Source organism: Labeo rohita, chromosome 24 (genome assembly GCF_022985175.1).
Source record: "Labeo rohita strain BAU-BD-2019 chromosome 24, IGBB_LRoh.1.0, whole genome shotgun sequence".
In the NCBI taxonomy this organism is placed as follows: domain Eukaryota; kingdom Metazoa; phylum Chordata; class Actinopteri; order Cypriniformes; family Cyprinidae; genus Labeo; species Labeo rohita.
The window spans coordinates 16,892,767-16,914,397 of record NC_066892.1 but is presented as its reverse complement, the minus strand read 5'-3'; the positions used below and the strand labels follow the sequence as shown (position 1 = coordinate 16,914,397).

At 38.6% G+C, this 21,631-nt stretch overlaps 1 protein-coding gene across 1 annotated transcript in view; it reads left to right on the top strand.

Annotated features, from left to right (window-relative positions):
* The window catches only part of sema5a (sema domain, seven thrombospondin repeats (type 1 and type 1-like), transmembrane domain (TM) and short cytoplasmic domain, (semaphorin) 5A), a 202,873-nt gene that overhangs the window by 114,174 nt on the left and 67,068 nt on the right, over positions 1-21,631 (top strand). Inside the window, 3 exon segments of the mRNA XM_051098227.1 lie at positions 10,830-11,037; positions 16,705-16,822; positions 20,610-20,791. Of these exon segments, the coding sequence (XP_050954184.1) occupies positions 10,830-11,037; positions 16,705-16,822; positions 20,610-20,791 (508 nt within the window).

Genomic DNA, 21,631 nt, shown 5'->3' with positions numbered 1-21,631 from the left:
TATAAATATAAAAACAAAAATATAATAAATGCATATACTTGTAAATGTTTCTTCAATATATGCACGAATGTGTTTGTATTTATATATACATAATAATTACACACAGTAAACACACATATATTAGGCAAATGCAAACTTTTATTTTGTATGCGATTAATCACGATTAATCATTTGACAGCCCTAGCGCTGACGCCTTATTGTAATTGTTAGAATGGTGACGGATCAACAGTCTCCATGTATAACTGATCGTGCAGACCAAACCGTAAGTCGTAGAGACTTGAAACTTGGAGGGATGGTAGTACTCACATCTGCGTCAGCATGACCCAGGCTCAGCCCAGTCGGTCTGATGGGGGCGCTGCAGCAATCAAAAGTACTTAAAATCGCTCATAACTCTGTTAGTCGCAGGCTCAAGTGTCGTTGGAATCCAGATTCAATCGTGAGCCTGGCGAAATTTTCGAGTATTTCACATTTTTCAAAATAACTATTTTTCAGTGATCAAAAAACTGTTGAACTTTCGACTCACTGTCGCGAAGGGACGCCAAAACGTTCTAAATGGGCAGGGCCAATAACTCCTGAACGGAATGAGAAATCTCCGTCAAACTCATAACACTTATGTCAGAGCTCAATCTGAGGTCACAGGGAAAAAAAAGTCGCAGAGCTTGGCCACTTGGTGGCGCTATGGGAGGGAAAAACATACAAAATGGCTATAACTGCGCAGCTATTGGTCCTATCAACATGAAAATCGGTGTGCGCGGTCTTGGTCCAAAGTTCCACAAGTGTCTACAAGGACATTTGCATATCTCAAAAAACATTGGCCGATTAAGTTTGAGTACCTGTTATACACACCTCAGTCAGGTGTGTTTATATTGTTTAGGGGTTCAAGCACGTAGCGCTGAAACCCTGTTGTAATTGTTAGAATGGTCACGGATCAGCAATCTCCACATAAAACTGATCGTGCAGACCAAACCATAAGTTGTAAAGACTTGAAACTTGGAGGGATGGTATCACTCACACCACCTACAACGTGACCCAGGCTCGCCCCTGTCAACCTGACGGGGACCCTACAGCGATCAAATGTATGATATCACTCCTAAACTGTCAGTCACAGACTCAAGTGTCTTATGTCATTGGAATCCTTGAATTTGTGTGCTTGGCCAAATTTTTGTGTATTTCGCATTTTTCGAAAAACCTACTTTTGCAAACTATTCCTAGGTTTTTTGCCTGATCGGAACCAACCCATTGCAGAAAGATTCTTTGGTAATATCAGTAATTACCAAAAAATATCAGTAATTACCAAAAGTTGAACTTTTGACTCACCGTCGCAAAGGGACGCCAAAACGTTCGAAAGGGGCAGGGCCACTTTTAGTAAAATGCCTATGACTCCTAAACGGAATGAGATATCTTCACCAAACTATGAACACTTATGTCAGAGCTCAATTTTAGGTCACAGGGGAAAAAAACACAGAGCTTGGCCATTTAGTGGTGCTATAGGAGGGAAAAAACAGACAAAATGACTATAACTGCGCAATCATTTGTCCTATCAACATGAAAATCGGTGTGCACGGTCTTGGTCCGAAGTGTCACAAGTGTCTACAAGGACATCTGCGTATCTCAAAAAACATGGCCGCCTTTGGCTGATCAATTTGAGCGCCTGTTAGAAAAGGTTAACGGGAGCCGATCAGAATGAAACTTGGTGGGCTTGTTCAACTCATGGCCCCAAAGGTCTGAGAGAAATCTGAAAGAAATCAGCCACTGGAGGGTGATATCACGTTTTTCAAGGGCGTAAACGATTGTACGATGTGTGGTTTTTCACACATACGTGCGATATTCATATCATTCAATAGAACTCCTCATTCCAGACAGCTTTGCCTCTAGAACCTGTGGTCAATGTTGACAAGATGTAAAAAACCTACTTTTGTGAACTAGTCAGAGGTTTTTTTACTCATTATGGAAAACAACACCGCAGGACAATTCTCTGGACTCTCTAGGTCCATAGTTATTAAAAAAAAGTTGAAATGTACCCTTTGGGAAGCTATAATGGGGTTGTTTAGAAAAGGGGCCTGTCAAAATTTACAGAAAATCCTATAAAGCCTAAAGGAAAACTCAAAACTTCGAGAAACCGGCTGAGCACAGCGACAGGTGATTCTAAACAAGCATGACCGGACCACAGCTCATAGCTCAACAGTAATAAACATTAAAAAAACATAATATTTCTATGGTAAATTACCTGGATTTGCCACAAATGCATTTTTAAATCACTGATTTAGGTGGTTCTGAACTTGCTAAATAATGTATTTTTTCATATGTGCTTAAATGCCTTAAAGTGCTTAAAAACTATTATTATTATTATTTAAATACTTTCTACTGGTCAAAGAATCCTAAAAAAAATGTATCACCCTTTCTACAGAAATATCAACATTGATGATAATAAGAAATGTTTTTTGAGCAGCAAATCAGCATATTAGAATGATTTCTGAAGGATCATTGGACACTAAAGTAATGACGCTGAAAATTTAGCTTTGTTATCGCAGGAATAAATTTTCAAACCAAAAACAAAAAACAATAATATTTTAATATTTTATAATTTATAATATAATTTATAATATTTTATGGTATTTTTACTGTATTTTTAATCAAATAAATGCAGCCTTGGTGAGCCTATGAGAACTTTAATGACCTCACACTTTTAAACAGTAATGCAAGTACACACACATCATATGTATATATTTGTCAGTCGATTCACACTAAAGACAGATATGGTTCAATAACAAGAATATAAATAGTGGATGGTTAAAAGAACCAATCTGAGCAAAAAAAACAAATCTGAAATGAACATTAAAGCCTGTAATATGAAAGTAGTCTGCAAATCCCAGGTGGCCGACTTCTCATTAAACCCACAGCTTATTAGAATGTTACTTTTACCATCAAAACTTTGTCGAGTGAAGACTTTAGAATTGCCATAAGGGAGGCACAGGGGAAAACTGACTCTAGTAATTGGTGGTCCACTTGAATCATTGGTCTTTGAAGCAAGCAACAGTTGGTTGCCAGGCTGAATAAAGGCATTAGACACATAGCAGCGATGAAACATCAAAGGCAGCATGTGCTTACATAGGAAAAAAATGTACTGTAAGCTGTCATTTGCTATCCAGATGCACACCAGAGCACTGGAAATCTACAAGTCTGACTGCTTCGGCCTGTTCGCTGACAAAAACACTGAACATACCTGTCAGCAGAAATTAAATAACAAAGACACTTGTTGTTAAAATAAACACTTGTTAAAGGGAATGAGACTCTTGTTCACTTGTATAACGTAAACATGCAGGACAGACAGGGTTTAAAAGCTGTTTGCTAATTGGCCGTGCAGCATGGCTGTGATTTTATTTCTGGAATACACCAACTGTTTTCGATTATTGGCAGACGTCAAAGCCTCATGCCGATATAACAGCATTCACAATGTCTGTCTGTTCTGACAGTGGGAGAATAAAGCAATGGAATAGCCATAAAAAAAGAAAAAAATTGAATTGTGCACCCAAAAAAATGTCATTGTCAAAATGTCATGTCATTTCAAACCTGTGTGTGTAATGACTGCGGCATGAGCATTCGGATCCATGTGCAAAGAACTTTATTTCAGTGGTCAACAGGCAGGGTCGAAATCACAGGCAGACAGGTACAATGGAGGCAAGGCAGAATCGTGGTCGAGATACAAGAGCAATTGGTCAAGGCAGGCAGAAAACAATCACAGAGTCGAGGAACAAAGAAATGCTTGGTAGATTGCCGGTGCAAGTCAATACTTCACGTCTGAACAGATGAAAATGAACCAGTTAAATAGTATGTGAGAGAGGGTGTGGTGATGGGCAGCAGCTGAAGGTGATAATTACAGAATGAGAACAGGTGTGGGTGTGCAGTGTATGATGGGAAATGAAGTCCATGATGAAATGAGTCCCAGGGAAGGTGAAGTGAAGCGAGTACACTCTAGAGGCGCTAGAGGGCACTCATGACATAGCCCCCCCTCTAGGCAGTGGCTTCCAGACGCTCAAACACTAGAAAGTCTAGGAGGGTGGTGGATCAGGGGCGGAACAATAACTAGAGCAGGGGACGGGATGGGGGTAGAGTTCTTGACAATGTCACCTTCCAGATGGATCGAATGACTGAAACGCCCCCCAAAACGCAACGGGAGACAAAAAAAAAACGCCTTCCAAGGCGGCTTAGGCGATGGAGTCGCCCTCCAGGGTGGCTTAGGCGACGGAGACGCCCTCCAGGGCGGAACAGGTGATCGAGACGCCCTCCAAGGCGGTTTAGGCGACGAGGACGCCCTCCAGGGCGGCCTAGGTGATGGAAACGCCCTCCAGGGCAGGACAGGAAACAGAGTCACCCTCCAAGGTGGTTTAGGTGACAGGAACGCCCTCCAGAGTGGAACAGGTGGCAGAGACACCCTCCAGGGTGGCTTGGGTGATAGGGACACCCTCCAGGGTGGAGCAGACACTAGAGACGCCCTCCAAGGCGAAGCAGGCGACAGGATCGCCCTCCAGTGCGGCTTGGGTGACAGGGAAGTCAACCAGTGCGGAGCAGGACGGACTGAAACAAAGAGCTTAGAGAGGTTAGTTTTGGCCTCTATGGCCCAGACAGTACCTGCTCGGGGTTCCTTGATGGAACGGGGTGGAACAGGCGGGTTAAGAACTCCACGGGGAGAGGCCGGCTGTGGGTCAGCCGGTAGGAATTCCCTCCAGGGTAAGACTGGAGACGATGACACTCCCCAGGACGGAGCAAGTGGCAGCGGCCACCCCGGAGATGGTTCAGGTGAGGTAGGACGCTCTTGTCCCGAGGGCTCTGGTCGTGGCTTCGACACATAATTCTGGGGCGGCACTCCTGGCCATAACTCGGGAACAGGACTGGACCACGGCACTCCTGGCCGCAACTCGGGATCGGGACTGGACAACGGCTCTCCTGGCCGTGACTCGAAAACTGGACCGGACAACGGCTCTCCTAGCCATGATTCGGAGCTTGGACCGGACAACAGTTCTCCTGACCGAGATTCGGGGCTTTGACCCGACAATGGCTCTCCTGGCCGTAACTCGAAAACCTTTGTGTCTGGAACCAGGCAAGGTAAGGGTTCAATGACTTGAACTAACGGACCTAGAGGTCGTGCAGCCACCAGAGGAACCTCCAGAGAGTCTACGACCCAATTCGACATCTCTTGAGGTGGTGCAGCCACTGGCGGAACCTCCATGGTCAGGGTTGAAAGGACCGAGGGTATTCGTGCCTGATCGAGAGGTTGTGCAGCCACCAGCGGAACCTCTGGAGAATCTGCGGCCCTAACCCACATCTCCGGAGGTTGTGCAGCCACTGGTGGCACCACCAGAGGGACTTCAGCTTTAGCCGTTACCCCTGGTGGTTGTGTAACCACCAGCGGGACCTCCTGAGGTTCAACGGCCTTCTGGTGCACTGGTTCAGGGATGACAGACATCTTGAGTGCTGACTTTGACTGAGGTATGGTGGCCATCTTGTGAGCTGACTCGGGCTGAGATATGGCGACCATCCTGTGAGCTGACTCGGGCTGAGGTATGGCGACCATCTTGTGAGCTGACTCGGGCTGACATATGGCGACTATCCTGTGAGCTGACTCGAGCTGAGGGAAGGCGGCCATCTGGTGAGCTAACGTGGGCTGAGGTATGGCGGCCATCTTGTCTGCCGACTCTAGTTGAAGTCTGACGACCATCTCGTGCAACTGCTCAAGTGTGGCAGCCATCTTGTGCAGTGGCTCAGGTGTGGCAGCCATCTTGTGCAGTGGTTCAGGTGTGGCAGCCATCTTATGCAGTGGCTCAAGTGTGGCAGCCATATTATGCAGTGGTGGTGGTTGTGGTTCTGGTTGAGGTTCTGGGGTAATAATCTTTGGGTGGTGGTCTCTCTGCCCATCGTTCCCATAGGGGATCTCCTCCTCCACTTCTCCTACAGTGAATGTGGATCCACAGTGCAAGAGAACAAAGTCAATCAATTCGGCCAGAGACCACTCTGGATCGTCCCAGGGCAGGTTGAGACTGATCTCAGAATCTAAACCACTCAGAAAACAATCCTTGAGTAGATCATTATCCCCTAGAACCATATGGCTGTAGCCCAGAAACTCCTCCACGTAGCTGTCAATGTCTCTTCCTCGTTGGAAGATGGCACAGAGTCTAGACAATGGATCCTGGTAGTCACCATGCCGTGGAAACTTGAATAGTTCTGCTGGATCCTGGGTGGTGAAGTATTCTGTAATGACTGCGGCATGAGCATTCGGATCCATGTGCAAAGAACTTTATTTCAGTGGTCAACAGGCAGGGTCGAAATCACAGGCAGACAGGTACAATGGAGGCAAGGCAGAATCGTGGTCGAGATACAAGAGCAATTGGTCAAGGCAGGCAGAAAACAATCACAGAGTCGAGGAACAAAGAAATGCTTGGTAGATTGCCGGTGCAAGTCAATACTTCACGTCTGAACAGATGAAAATGAACCAGTTAAATAGTATGTGAGAGAGGGTGTGGTGATGGGCAGCAGCTGAAGGTGATAATTACAGAATGAGAACAGGTGTGGGTGTGCAGTGTATGATGGGAAATGAAGTCCATGATGAAATGAGTCCCAGGGAAGGTGAAGTGAAGCGAGTACACTCTAGAGGCGCTAGAGGGCACTCATGACAGTGTGACTTTATTTCTTTGTGGAACAGAAAAAGGAGAATTTTAATGGCCACAAATGGCTCCCGTTCTCAAAAGCACTACATTCTCTATATTCCAAGTCTTCTAGAACATAAAAAAAAACTTTGTGAACTGGTTTAACTGATTCATTAAAGTTCATTAGACTCAAAAGAAAGATTTATCCACAGATTGGATATCACTACTTTGACGAAAACATTTTAAGACAGTAATAGTAATAACTGTAATTTCAGTCTTCTAATTTAGTATTAGTATTTGTTAATTTAGTATTTATTATTAATTATTTTTAGTGATTTTAATACATTAAGTTAAACTTCTGTTAGTTTCCAAGGCAGCATTTTTAATATCTGTTTTCATCTAATATTTGAATCTTATATTATTGCAGTTTCAATTTGAATTGCTAAAACAATATTTAATAGTTTTAATAGTTTTACCCACCCTCAAACCATCCAAGGTATATATGACTTTCTTCTTTCAGACGAATACAATCAGAGTTATATTAAACAATGTCCTGGCTCTTCCAAGCTTTATAATGGCAGTGAATGGGTGTTGAGATTTTGAAGTCCAATAAAGTGCATCCATCTATCATAAAAAGTACTCCACACAGTTCCATGGGGTTGATAAAGGTCTTCTGTAGTAAATCAATGCATTTGTGAAAGAATATTATCCATATTTAAAACTTTATAGACTGTAATTATAAACCTATATATAAATATAAATTATACCGAATTGGCTTTGATATAAACCAAGAGGAGACTGGTTTTCCTTTGCTGTAAACACAACTTGGTTCTCACAAGACTAGCATATTCTCACCAGAGCTTACGCTATGCCTACGTCCTACGTCATCTGCTGGAACGCCACTTTATTGTGAACGCACGTATGACAGTTAGCGGAAGCTACAGATTACAGTTTGTAAAGTTTTAAATATGGATATTTTTCTCACACAAATGCATTGATTCACATCAGAAGGCCTTCATTAAAGGGGTGCTATTATGCTTTTTCACTTTTTGAATTTTAGTCAGTGTGGTGTGTATCTTTGGGCATAAAAAAGTTGCAAATCTCAAATCGCAAATCTTCGTTTTTAAAAAAAACTCTTTTCAAGATCCACAACGAATGGCTCCTTTGGGCTACAGCATTTGTTTTCTGCATGCAATGATGTCGCAATGCGGTCCATTAGAATATCATTAAATTAAATCCCCCCCTATGGAAATTCGAATTGTTGGGGGGTGGGAAAGGACGAGGTGGGAGATTAGCCTAACATTAGCAATGCAGCGCGGAGAGCGGCGGGTATAAACACAAGCATTGACTAGAGTGGCGGGTTCGGAGTAGTAACGCGCCGCAGACGTGAGCAGTACAGAGCAGTGTTTCCCAACCCTGTTCCTGGAGGCACACCAACACTACACATTTTCCAACTTTTCCTGATCAAACACACCTGAATCAACTCATCATCTCGTTAGTAGAGACTTGAGGAACAGAAATATATTGGTCAGATAAGGGAGACATCCAAAATGTGCACTGTTGGTGTGCCTCCAGGAACAGGGTTGGGAAACACTGGTACAGAGGGTCGAAACACATGCCGTAGTGATCTACTCCAGTTGCCGCATCAGAGCCGTAACGCGTCGCAGGCATGTGCAGTGTGTGGTAAGAGAATTATTCATAACACAGTGTAGATAGCTTCACTTATAACACAAGTCTTTTTTAAAATGCATAAACTTGCACTAGAATAGGCTAGGCTGATCAGTGATGATGTTCTTTAATAATGTTAAGCTGCTTTAAGCCTAATGCTGGAGCTGGTTTCGGGCAATGAAACTAAGTATGTAAATAATTAAATAAATTAGCACGATAATATCATGTACTGGCCATCTCGCAGGCTGACGATAAGACCCAACACTACTGTAGCGTATTATTTACTCACCCTCCATGAATCCTAGGTGTATATGACTTCCTTCTTTCAGACGAATGCAGTCGGAGTTATATTTAAAATTTATCCTGGCACACCCAAGCTGCAGTCCAAAACACGTCCAATAATGTGCATCCATCCATAATAAAAAGTGCCTCACACTAACCACAAGTGGTTCCGGGGGGATCAATAAAGGCCTCCTGTAGCGAATCAATGCGTTTTTGTAAGACAAATATCCATATTTAAAACGTAAGAATGGACCCTTTTCACAAGCCTGTGATGACGCGTTTCAACGGTCATGATCATAAATCCTTTAAAGATTTTTATATTTAGATTTTTTTAAATATGTATGTGTATTATAACACTATACTTTGTATTATATCACCTTTTCATCAAGTTACAAAAAAACTAGTTAACACTATGCGAGGGTGTTTCTAATGCCGCGTCTATGGGAGGGACGGTAAATTTGACATTGTTCTCTCTTCTGACTGCCGATATCAGTCTCTCTCAATTTTTTTCCTTTGATTGAAAGTCGTGAAAACACTATTGTGTGTTTTTTCTTTTGCTATTTGATCAAACGGGAATGCAAAAAATATATTTGTGGTACTCTCCTATTCACTGCTCTCGGAATTTACCCAACTATGACGACTTTCGCTATGAGAAACCCGGAAATATAAGAAAAAGGTCCATCGTTTGCGCTAACAGTTGTACACGGAACTTCCTTCTTTGACGAGGGGCATGGCAGTACTGAAACACCATCTAAGCTGTTCGCCAACTGCAACACAGTGGGACGGCTCACCAATCACAACACATTTTGTTTTTTGGAAGGCGGGCATTCATTAAACCTGGAACTAATCGAGCCTTATGTGCCAAGCTGGGAGAAATGTATTGTAATAATGTAAATTATGTTAAAAATGTGTTTTTCGAAGCATAAAAGCTTGTTCTAGTACACCCCAAAACAAAATCAAGACTTTGTAAAAGAGCATAATAGGACACCTTTTGACCACCCAGAGCCGTGATGAGCACTTTCTATGATGGATGGATGCATTTTTTTGGACTTCAAAATCTCAGCAGCCATTCACTGCCATAATAAAGCTTGTAAGAGCCAGGACATTTTTAATATAACTCCAACTGCCTGAAAGAAGAAAGTCATTTACACCTAGAATGGCTTGAGGGTAAGGGTTAATTTTATTTTTTGTGTGAACTCTTTAACGTTGGTAACACTGGTCCACGCACAAAGCTCTAATATAATTTCAGAAGTCAAAAATGTTGTGCACACATTGTATGAATCACTTTTATGATACTTTTACATAGTGCTTTCATATTCTTTTTGATGTTCCAGAATAAAAAAGTAAGTCATATGCATTTGGAACAACATGAGGATGAGTAAATGATAAAGTAATCATTTAATGCTTAAAATCGCAGTCACCTGCCATGTATTCCAGGATAATGACATGCACTCAAGATTAAAATATTTGAGAGGCGCTATAAGATAAATCCTCTGCTATGGCAAACAATCCTTTATGCGCCATGTTTATAAAATTAGCCTCAATTCAATTCATGCCAGACAATAATAGCTTGAAGTGTGAGGAACGTAGCTGGAATTTCACAGTCGAATGGAATGAAATAGAGCGCTGAAACCTGTTTTGACAAGGGCAGAGACCTAATCAGTGGCTCTTGTAGTATCTAAAAGTTCATTGCCCCACATGTTGTATGGCTCCAATAAAACACCTGACAGGCCGCTTTGAAGCGAACAGAAGAATAACAGCAACTACTGAGAGGATAAAATAGATATTATATAGCTTATCAAACCAATCCAGTTCACTCTTTGTGACATTATGAGACCAATGAATGTCCTCCATGGAGGGACGTGTAACTTGCAAAAGGTGATTCAGCCGATAATTCTGCCCTCCTTTCAACTGCACAAAAGCCACCCTTTGGAGAAGATAATGAATCTTCTCTGGAGAGTAGTCAGTCCGCCCTCTTTGCCCTTTCTGATCCAAATAGCACATCCATATTTAAGTTGACAGCCCAGGTGGCAGACGAGCACTTTATAGAATTTTCATGTGATAGAAGATATCTGAGGTCATTCTCCACTGCTGCTTCTCTGACATCATTTCCTTCCAATCTCACCAGGTCATCAGAGATGCCCCACTTGATCACCTAAACTGATTCCTCATTCTTTCTCTTAGCTTCTCTCTAATATCTAACACATTTGTTCTCAAATTTCTCTTTCGGCTTCCTAGATTACGGCACTATCAAGAAGGTGCTCTCTCCGCTGAACCAGACCATGGGCAGCTGTTTGCTGGATGAGATTGAGCTTTTCCCCCCAAAGAAGAGGCAGCCGATCCGCAGCCTGCTCATACTTCACAGCCGCAGTGAGCTATTTGTGGGAGTCAGAGACCAGGTCATCAAAATCCCACTGATGCGCTGCAACTTTCACAAGTCTAGAGAGTGAGTACAGCTGCTTCTTAGCAGATAGATTTACAACATCTCAAGGTTGAAATTCATAACTACTTCCCAAAAATGAAAACTGTCATCAAGAACTGTTTTTTTAAATCAAATGTAAATTCATGTCCCAGTCACGTTTTTCGACCCCAGAGGGTTAAATTGACATACAACACTAATAGAAAAAAAATCTATTTCATATTTTGACATTAATGTAATCAATTTTCCATTTATTAAAGCCAGTGTTTTTAAGCATTTTACAGTTTTTAAGTTATATTTTTGGGCTTTTTTGGGCCTTTAATGGACAGGACAGTAGGGAGATGACAGGAAAGTACGGAGATGGGATTCGAACACGGGTCGCCGCGAGCATGGTTGTGCTATTGGCGCCGACTAAGCATTTTACATTTACTGTATTCCAAAATAATAACTCAAGACAGTAACAATTTAAACATTATATTTTATTTGTGAACTTACACTACCAGTCGAAAGTTTTTGAATAGTAGGATTTTAAATGTTTTTTAAAGTCTCTTCTGCTCAGCAGAAGAGCAAATAAGTAAATAAATGCTAATTTGATCCAAAGTACAGCAAAAACAGTAAAATTTTGAAATATTTTTACTATTTAACATTTTTTAAATTTTAAAAATATAATTTATTCCTGTGATTTCAAAGCTGAATTTTTAGCAGCATTACTCCAGTCACATGATCCGTCAGAAATCATTCTGACGGATATTCTGATTTGCTGCTCAAAAAACATTTTTTAATATGTGGACTATTTACTATTATGTATTATGTTGAAAACGGCTGAGTAGATTTTTTCCCAGTTTTTGATGATTAGAAAGTTCAGAAGAACATCATTTATCTGAAATAGGAATCTTATGTAACATTATGAATGTCTTTATCATATTTTTTGATTAATTTCAAACATCCTTGCTAAATAAAAGTTTAATAATTTATGTTATTTCTATAATTAAAACAAAAATAAAATTATATAGACTGCAAGCTTTTGAATGGTATAGTGTATAATGTTACAAAAGCTTTTCATTTCAGATAAATGCTGATCTATGGATCTTTCTATTCATCAAAGAATCCTGAAAAAAATACTCAACTGTTTTAAATAATAATAATAATAAATGTTTCTTAAACAGCAAATCAACATATCAGAGTGATTTCTGAAGGATTATGACACGGAAATCCGGAGTAATGATGCTGAACATTTAGCTTTGATCACAAGAATGAATTATATTTTAAAATATATTCAAATAGAAAACTGTTATTTTAAATAGTAAAAATATTTCAAAATTTTACTGTTTTTGCTGTACTTTAATTCAAATAAATGCAGGCTTGGTGAGCAGAAGAGACTTCTTTAAAAAACATTAAAAATCTTACTGTTCCAAAACTTTTGACTGGTAGTGTATTTTCAGCTATTCTTTATAATAGTAAAATTTTATAACTAAACTATAATTACTAAAATTAACTAAAATTTTATAAAAAAATGTTAAAAAAATTTCAAATCATCAGTCTTCAAAGCTCTGTAAATGTTGGTCACAGACACAGAGATTTACTAATTTACTAATTTTAAGTTGATTAATCACTAAAAACTCCCACAGATCATGTTTTTATGCCATTTTAAGTTTTATTCTGATGTAACAATGTGGTTATGTCTAACCGTGTGAGTTGTTTACTTACTTTTTAAATTAGTCCTCAAATTAACACCATTATATTGTTTATTCAGACTGATTCGTGAACACAGAATGCGCATGAACACAAAAGGCGGGATTTATCGCATAAACCAATCACATCGAACATATCACCCAGTCATATCCAATCATATTGTCCATTCATTCTCAATTACCCCTAGCAAACTCAAAGCAACTTTAGGGGGTCTGTTAAAACTCACTGGGCTCAGGGGAGGTGAAAAAGACGGGAGCTTTCATTGTAACTATACCTGCTGGTGTCACTTTTGGACAATGTTTCTTTGAGAAAAACAAGTGATTTATACTTGGTTTAATGTTATATTTTATAATATTGGTGTTGTTTTATTTTTGTACTATGATTTTTTTCTCATCCAATATTTTGCCTCCTTAGAATAGATCTTATTATCTACAGTTTTGACAGGAATGAAAACAAAGTTGTGAAGGGATAGAAGTACAGTGCGTTCAGCTAATGAAATGTCTTTCTCACAAAACGCATATTTAATATTGCTTTGCACAGACTTTAAGTGTTACCCATTTGTTTTCCTCACAAACTTCACATTTTATGTGACAAGTTAAATGCAAGTCACATTTCATGACTGTTTTTAATAATACCAATGTTTTGATTCCCGGCAAGATAAATGATACTACTAATCTTACGAGTGAGTACATGCCCGCGACTTAATTTTTTTCAGACCGCCAGAATAAACGTAATGTTACATAAATCCTCTGCCAGAGGGCAACAAAGAACAATCATCGGGTTTGACATTGTGCCTCCAGGCCTTCACATCAAGAGCACTTCTCTAATCTCTGCTCATAAGGAGAGATGGCAGCCTGTTCATCATCTTTCTCCATTTGCATTCCAATGAAAAACGCTGAGTTACGTGAATATGAGCTGAGTTTTGCCTGATGAGCTTTTTCTATCCTCTTAAGTGGTTAAAGATTAGGAGTGGTCAATTACTCACACCTCCATACTTTCTGACACCAAAAAGTGGAACTGATGCAAATTCTGCTTAAATAAACCATCACATGCCACAACAAGGCCTGGTTTACACTGCTGACATTCGCACTGCAATGTCACTTTACGGCACTCTACGCTTGGCTTCATCTTTTCATCTGTGCTCACGATTGCTGTGATCCTCGATGAGTTTGGAAAGCTACTTGCTGTCTCAAGGCTGTTCTCCATTTCTGATGAAAGTTATTACCAGCACTCATGGGAAATATTGCCAGATTAAGTTATACCAAAGCTAGCAATATTTATAATAAGAAGCATGTGTGCTCTTTAAGGTGTTTAACCTTTTAAAAAGCTCATATCATGTTTTTATCATTTTATTTATTTCCCAGAGGTACATTTAGAAAGTTACTTTTTTTGTTCTACTTAGTGTCAAAATTTCATTTACATGATTATTTTTCAACCCTTCTTTTTCTTGGGTGAACCTTTAAAGGAACAGTTCACCCAAAAAGGAAAGTTCTGTCGTTAATTACTCACCCTCACCTTGTTCTAAGACCTTTGTTCGTCTTTGAAACACAAATTAAGAAATTTTGATGAAATCCGAGAGCTTTCTGACCCTGCACAGAATGCAGTATTAATTTTGTTAACAAATCATTTTCGACATATGAACTATATCATAGCCTATTGATCTAAGCTAACATATACTTGCTGCACGTCTCATAAAACATAAAAGAATGTCAGTATCAGGGTGTAAGATGAGAGTGTACTTATATTGATAAATTTGACAACGCAAAAGAGAACTCAATTCGGTCCGGTTTTCTGAGCACACACACTGAAGCAGCTCCTCTCATACAGCACATGAGTACTCATTCCTGGATAAATGGAGAAATACACACAAAATGATGTCGAATTGTCTGTTTTGATGAGTATTCATGTAAACACAGTCGATTATGTCTTAAGTGAACGTAAACAGTAGGGAGAATATCAGACGTGTATCAGTACATAATATCGGTGCATTTGGTTTTAAAGTGACAGCAGCCTAATTTAGTTGCTAGAGTCACTGATGTTAATTAAGCAACACTCACTGCTCTTGACTGAATCACTTTAGTAGCCCTGATAAAAATGTAATTTATTCATAGAAGTAAGTATGTCTGACTTGGTATTTCATTGAAAAGAAGACCATGTTCTTGTTATTTATGAGAAGGGGTTTTATTTCATTTTAATATAAAGGCATGTTGTGTGTCACTGCAGTGACATGTGTGTCTATAATGATAAAACCTTGAAGGAGAAGTTCACTTCCAGAACAAAAATTTACAGATAATGTACTCACCCCCTTGTCATCCCAGATGTTCATCGCTTTCTTTCTTCAGTCGAAAAGAAATTATGTTTTCTGAGGAAAACATTTCAGGATTTTTCTCCATATAATGGAGTTCTATGGTGCCCACGACTTTGAACTTCCAAAATGTAGTTTAAATGCAGCTTCAAAGGGCTCTAAACAATCCCAGCCAAGAAAGAAGGGACTTATGTAGCCAAATGATCAGTTTGACAATTTTTGTACTTTTTAATCTCAAATGCTCGTCTTGTCTAGCTCTGTGTGAACTCTGTGTATTCCGGTTCAATACAGTTAGGGTATGTCGAAAAACTCCCATCTCATTTTCTCCTCCAACTTCATAATCATTCTACATCACTGCAGAAGTACTGACCCAGTGTTTACAAAGTGAACATGCAAAGAAGATCAAACACCCTTAACAAAAAAAGGCAAAACAGCGATGTAGGATTATTTCGAAGTTGGAGAAGAAAATGAGATGAGAGTTTTTCGACATACCCTAACTGTCTTGAACTTGAATGCACAGAGCATACACAGAGCTAAAGGATTTGAGGTTAAAAAGTATATAAATTGTCAATTTTTTAAAAAAATAGTCAGTCGTTTTGCTAGATAAGACCCTTCTTCCTCACCTGGGAGCCCTTTAAAGCTGCATTTAAACTGCATTTTGGAAATTCAAACTCAAGGGGACCATAGAAGTCCACTATATGGAGAAAAATCCTGAAACATTTTCCCCAAAAAACATAATTTCTTTACGACTGAAGAGAGAAAGACATAAACATCTTGGATGACAAAGGGGTGAGTACATTTTCTGTAAATTTTTGTTCTGGAAGTGAACTTCTCCTTTAATATCAAACCTATATGAGAAATTTTAGACAAATGCTTAATAAATGCATTACACTAAACCAATTAGATTTTAGCCAAACAAATTTACTGTAGATCAATCGACTAAAATCTTATGATATTTAGTCGACTAAAACTAGACTAAAACTAAAACAATTCACAATTCAGATCCCAGAAAGGAATTAAGGACATCGTTAAAATAGTCCATGTGACATCAGTGGTTCAACCATAATTTTCTGAAGCTACGAAAAATACTTTTTGTGCGCAAAGAGAACAGAAACAGAACAGAACAGTACTCTCGTGAACGTCCATCGAAGAAAAATCAGAAATACCTTTATTAGTGTTCTGAAGATGAACTAAGGTCTTACGGGTTTGGAACGACATGAGGATGAGTAAGTAATGACAGGATTTTTATTTTTGGGCAAACTATTCCTTTAACTTCTGCTATGCTTGCTCATAGCCTTCTTCAAAAGGATGTGCAGAGCTGTAGGCACTTGCCAGGAACAGCATATTTTTAGTGAAATTCCACTGTTTATTTATTTCTGCTGGTGTTTATGAACAATGGGATCTGTCCTGTTTGTTCTTGTTTGAGGTTTTTGTTGGTTAAAGTCTAAGTTTGTGATGTCAGAAAGGATTTCATAAGCCGTATTTGTGGTTTAATGTCAGTATATCATGTTTTTGGACTGGGAAGGAAGTTGTCAGTTGTAAAACTTCTGAACAGTATGCTTTCATAAGGAAGATTGGATTTCTCGTTACATGACTTTTTCACTTCTGCGCTTCTTTTGTCTGCTTTCAGCTGATTAATGTTGCCATAAACTTTCGTTTCACGACGAGCATCTGTTCTTTCTCTCTCGCTCTATCAGTGCCTGTGTGGGGGCCAGGGATCCGTACTGCGGCTGGGATCTGGTGCTCAAGAAATGCACCACCCTGGAAGAAAGCGTCAGCATGAGCCAATGGGAGCAGAGCATCACACGGTGTCCTGTGAGTATCCAGAATGCACTTTAATCATTCACGCAGTGCCTCAGCCCTCAAAGCCAAATGTTTTTTCTCATATGAAGACTCTTGATGCTGATCCAGTCTGTCGGTGGAGAACAGTGACAAATGTGTACGCTTCAACCATAACTTGCAGGATCAACTTTTTTTCTCATAACAGCAGACAGTCTTAAAACAATGTTGAGGAAACATCGCAGATGATGGACAGACAGTGCTGAGATCTCACGTATTGCTGCTTTAGCAGCAAAACAAACCTTTTCTCCTTCTGTACTCAAAAACAGAATATAAGGCTAATATTAAATAGCGCATGTGTGCAAGGAAACAAAGCTCAGCAGAATTTGCCGTCAGCCATCTTTTTGTTAAATAGCATTCTCTGGTAACATGGCTTCATATTCCCACACTCTTTTGTGCTGACATGTGCCCCTGCCTGAGGCCTCCTAGGTTGTAGATCACTCCCAGAATCCTTTGTCCAATCCATCACGTCGCTCCCATGTACAGTGGCTCTGAAAATATTTAGACACTTGCTCTTCACGTGGTTTCACGTTCTAAAGGTTACGTGCAGTGTTCTGTGAGATACCACAGCTCTGAAAGCACAATCCACACACACACACACGTATATATTTGTAGACACGCAGATACTATAAACTATATCAGGCATTGTGGCAGTCTCACAGGGTCTTTAGGTAAAAGACCTTGTAGCTGTAGCTGAGAAATGACATTTTGTATAATAGCAAGTTGCCTCCCACGCTGCGTGAAGAAAGCAGCGCGGAATTGTTGAACACAAACAGGGAAGTGTAAAAGAGTGGGAGGCTTTGGGCTCAGAGTCACTAGAATGCAAGATTTATATTGATTTAGTTTCACACGTGTTGTTTACACATATTGCTTTCACATTGTGAGGCCCAGATGTCTTTTGTTGTTGGAAGAAACAATCAGAAATGTGCACTAAACGTGTTAAGGCAAGGTGCTTACGTGGAAGATGTCTGCCTGCAAAAATGTTCAGGTCTCATTCACCTTGTCTTACAAGGTCAGTGATGTGATGCCTGTGTTTTGTGTGCAAACCTTTAATTTACCAAAACATGTAGTGACTGTTTTTGGTTTTTGTATGTTTTGTTTTGTGTTTTTTTTTTTTTTTTTTTTTTTTTGGGATAGTGGGGGGTCCTTTTGTTTGTTTGTTTGCTTGCTTGTTTGTTTCCTATTTCCTATGTTTCTTTTTTGTGTCCGATTTTTTTATTTACCAAAACATGCAATGACTATTTTATTCTGTTTTTTGTTTTGTGATCTTGGTTTGTTTTACAAGGTCAATGACATGTTGCCTCTTTTTTGTGTCACAACCTTTTATTTCCCCAAACTTGCGATGACTGTTTTGTTGTTTTGTTTTGTTTTGTTAGGATTTTTTGTTCTGTTTTTTGTTTTGTGATTTTGTTTGGTCAATGACATGACCTCTTTTTTGTGTGTCCAAACCCTTTATTTCCCAAAACATGCAATGACTGTTTTGTTTTGTTTGGTTTGGTTTTGAGTTATATATGTTTATATATATGTGTGTGTGTGTGTGTGTGTGTGTGTGTGCGTGTTTGTTTTGTTTTTCGTTTGTTTGTTTTGTTTTGTTAGGGTTTTTGTTTGTTGGTTACAAGGTCAATGACATGATGCCTCTTTTTTTGTGTCCCAAAGCTTGCAATGGCTGTTTTGTTGTTTTTTGTTTTGCTTTGTTTTGATTTTTGGGAGATTTCTTGTTTGTTTTACAAATTTCATTCACATTCTCTGTCAAGGTCATTGACATGTCCTCTTTTTTTGTTTCAAAACCTTTTATTTCCCAAAACATGCAATGACTGTTTTGTTTTGTTGTTTTGTTTTAGATTTTTGTTTTGTTTTTTTTATGTTGTGATTTTGGTCTGTTTTGCAGGGGGGGGTCTGTTTGTTTGTTTGTTTGTTTGTTTTTCCAATTTAATTTGTGTTCTCATTCTCCTCAATGAGTTTTTTTGTTAGTTTTTTTTTATTTATTTATTTTATTTTATTTTATGGCTTGGTTTTTTGTTCTGTTTGTTTTTGTTTTGGGGGGTCTGTTTGTTTGTTTGTTTGTTTGTTTGAATGTATTTGTTCTAATTTGATTCACATTGTCTTAAAAGGTCAATGACGTGATGCCTCTTTTTGTGTCCAAACCTTTTATTTCCCAAAATATGCATTGACTATTGTATTGTTTTGTTTTGTTTTGTTTTTTGTTTTGTAAGGATTTTTTGTTCTGTTTTTTGTTTTGTGATTTTGGTTTGTTTTTTGGGGATTTTTTTTTTGTTTGTTTGTTTCCAATTTCATTCACCTTCTCTTACAAGGTCAATGACATGATGCCTCTTTTTTGTGTCCAAACCTTTTATTTCCTAAAACATGCACTGACTGTTTTGTGCTTTGTTTTGTTTTGTGATTTTGGGTTGTTCTGGGGGGTGGGTTTTTTGGGTGGAACTGCAACTGGTATTGTATTTAAAAATTAATTAACAACTTTAAAAACAAAAGTTTAGTGGAAAAAGCTTTTGATAGTTGCTTAGAATTTTGACAATGTTTAATTATTTTTCTTTTTTTAAGGTTTTGATGCACTTGTGTTTTATAGTTCTGTGTCAAAGTTAGTAATTTCTAAAATATATCAGATAATTTATGCTCCTTTTGACATAGATTGTCATTTGTGATATTCAATGTGAAATTTGATATAATATTCATGTTTCAAAAAGAAAAAATGACTGCATATATTATCTTTGAAACAAATTTTGCCATTGTCATTGTCCTTTGGCCCATCTGTTCTTTAACCTGTTACTAACAACAACCATGAAAGCCATTTTTAATCACCCTTTTTTAATAAAATACGATTCAACCACACACACACATAAAACTTTTTCTGTACCTATACCATACTTCCACATCCTGGTCATTTGACATAGTCCTTTTGAATAATATATACACAGATTTTTTTGGGCTGTTCGTCTGCAGGGTAAGATTGTGTCCAGGTGTCTGAGTTTGAGTGACAGATCTAAAATGACTTCAGTAGTAGAGCACAGTAAGAGCAGACAGAGACACACTTCATTCACAAACCCCATCTGGAAGCTGACACAGTATGGAAATAAACACAGAACCACATTTGTTTTCTCTGGAAAAAAAAAAAAAAAAACGCTAACTTACTGTATCATCCTAGTCTTAAAATTGGCAGAAACCCCATCTATATTTAAAGGAGAAGCGAGGCCTTTGAAAATGAGGTTTGTTTTTACTTTTCCACCGCACTGGAAATGTGACTCTCTTATGCGTTCGGTACACAAAGAGCACAAACAATTTCTCTCCACATAGAGGGTCATTTATTCTTCTCTATTCATAATGCATTGACAATCTTTTCCACAGAACTCATCGTGTTTTATGTGCTAGACGACATTACCTTCTTCTTTTGTTCACAAAATATGTTGTCCTGTATCTGATACCTCAGATGTTAATAACCAGAGTGCAATAACAAAATTACATTAGCTATTCATTACTACATTCTCCATTCTTCATATAATGCCTCCAATGAAAATATTTGCTCATTGTAAAGCGTGCTCATTTTCCAAAGAGTGGCCCGTGCTATTTTCAGCTATCACAAATCTAATATGCTGAAAGCTATATTTTAGTTTGGATTCATCTAATAACTGCCAAATATGACCTTATCTGCAGTAATAATTTATTTGCATTCATATTTTGTTTACTTGTTTCTATTCCCATTTACTATTTATGTGCTCTCTGTCTTTTGTGTGTGGTTATGTGTGTGTAGGTGAGGAATGTGACCGTGGATGGTCATTTTGGAGCCTGGTCAGGGTGGAAAGCTTGCAGTCACAATGACGGCGGCAGTGTTGGTTCGTGCCAGTGTCGGACTCGAGCGTGTGACAGCCCGAGCCCTCAGTGTGGAGGACAGCCGTGCCAAGGAATCAGTGTTGAGGTGGCAAACTGCTCCAGGTATACATACATCCCACAGATGTATACACAGTGCAAAAACTAAAGCACAAATAGGACATTACACACTTCACCTGTAAGCATAATTTAGTTATACGAAATTCAGTCCACCTCAAAGTAAAAAATATAAGGTATTAGTGACTTTTTATATCACAATTGCAACATTATTTCTTTTAATTGCAATTTCATATCTCAAAATATAACAATATCTGGCAATTGCAACATGGTTTCTCAGTATTGTCATTTTAAATATGTGACCCTGGACCACAAAACCAGTCATAAGTAGCATGGGTATATTTGTAGCAATAGCCAAAAATACATTTTATGGGTCAAAATTATCGATTTTTCATTTCTAAGGATATTAAGTAAAGATCATGTTCCATGAAGATATTTTGTAAATTTCCTACCGTAAATATATCAAAACTTAATTTTTTATTAGCAATGTGCATTGCTAAGAACTTCATTTGGACAACTTGAAAGGCAATTTTTCTCAGTATTTTGATTTTTTTTTTTTTTTTTTTTTTTGCACCCTCAGATTACAGATTTTCAAATAGTTGTATATCAGCCAAATATTGTCTTATCCTAACACAGGATGCATCAATGGAAATCTTATTCAGCTTTCAGATGATGTATAAAAATGTATACTTCTGACTGGTTTTGTGGTCCATGGTTCACATATGTGAATTGTAATTTTTAATTTTAATGCAAACTTAATTTCCGTTATTTTATTTCTCAGAATTGAGATTTTATATATCATAATCACACAGAGAGGCTATATTTTGCAATTGTGCAGTGATTTTTCATAATTGTTATTGTATATCTCACAATTTCAAAATTTATTTA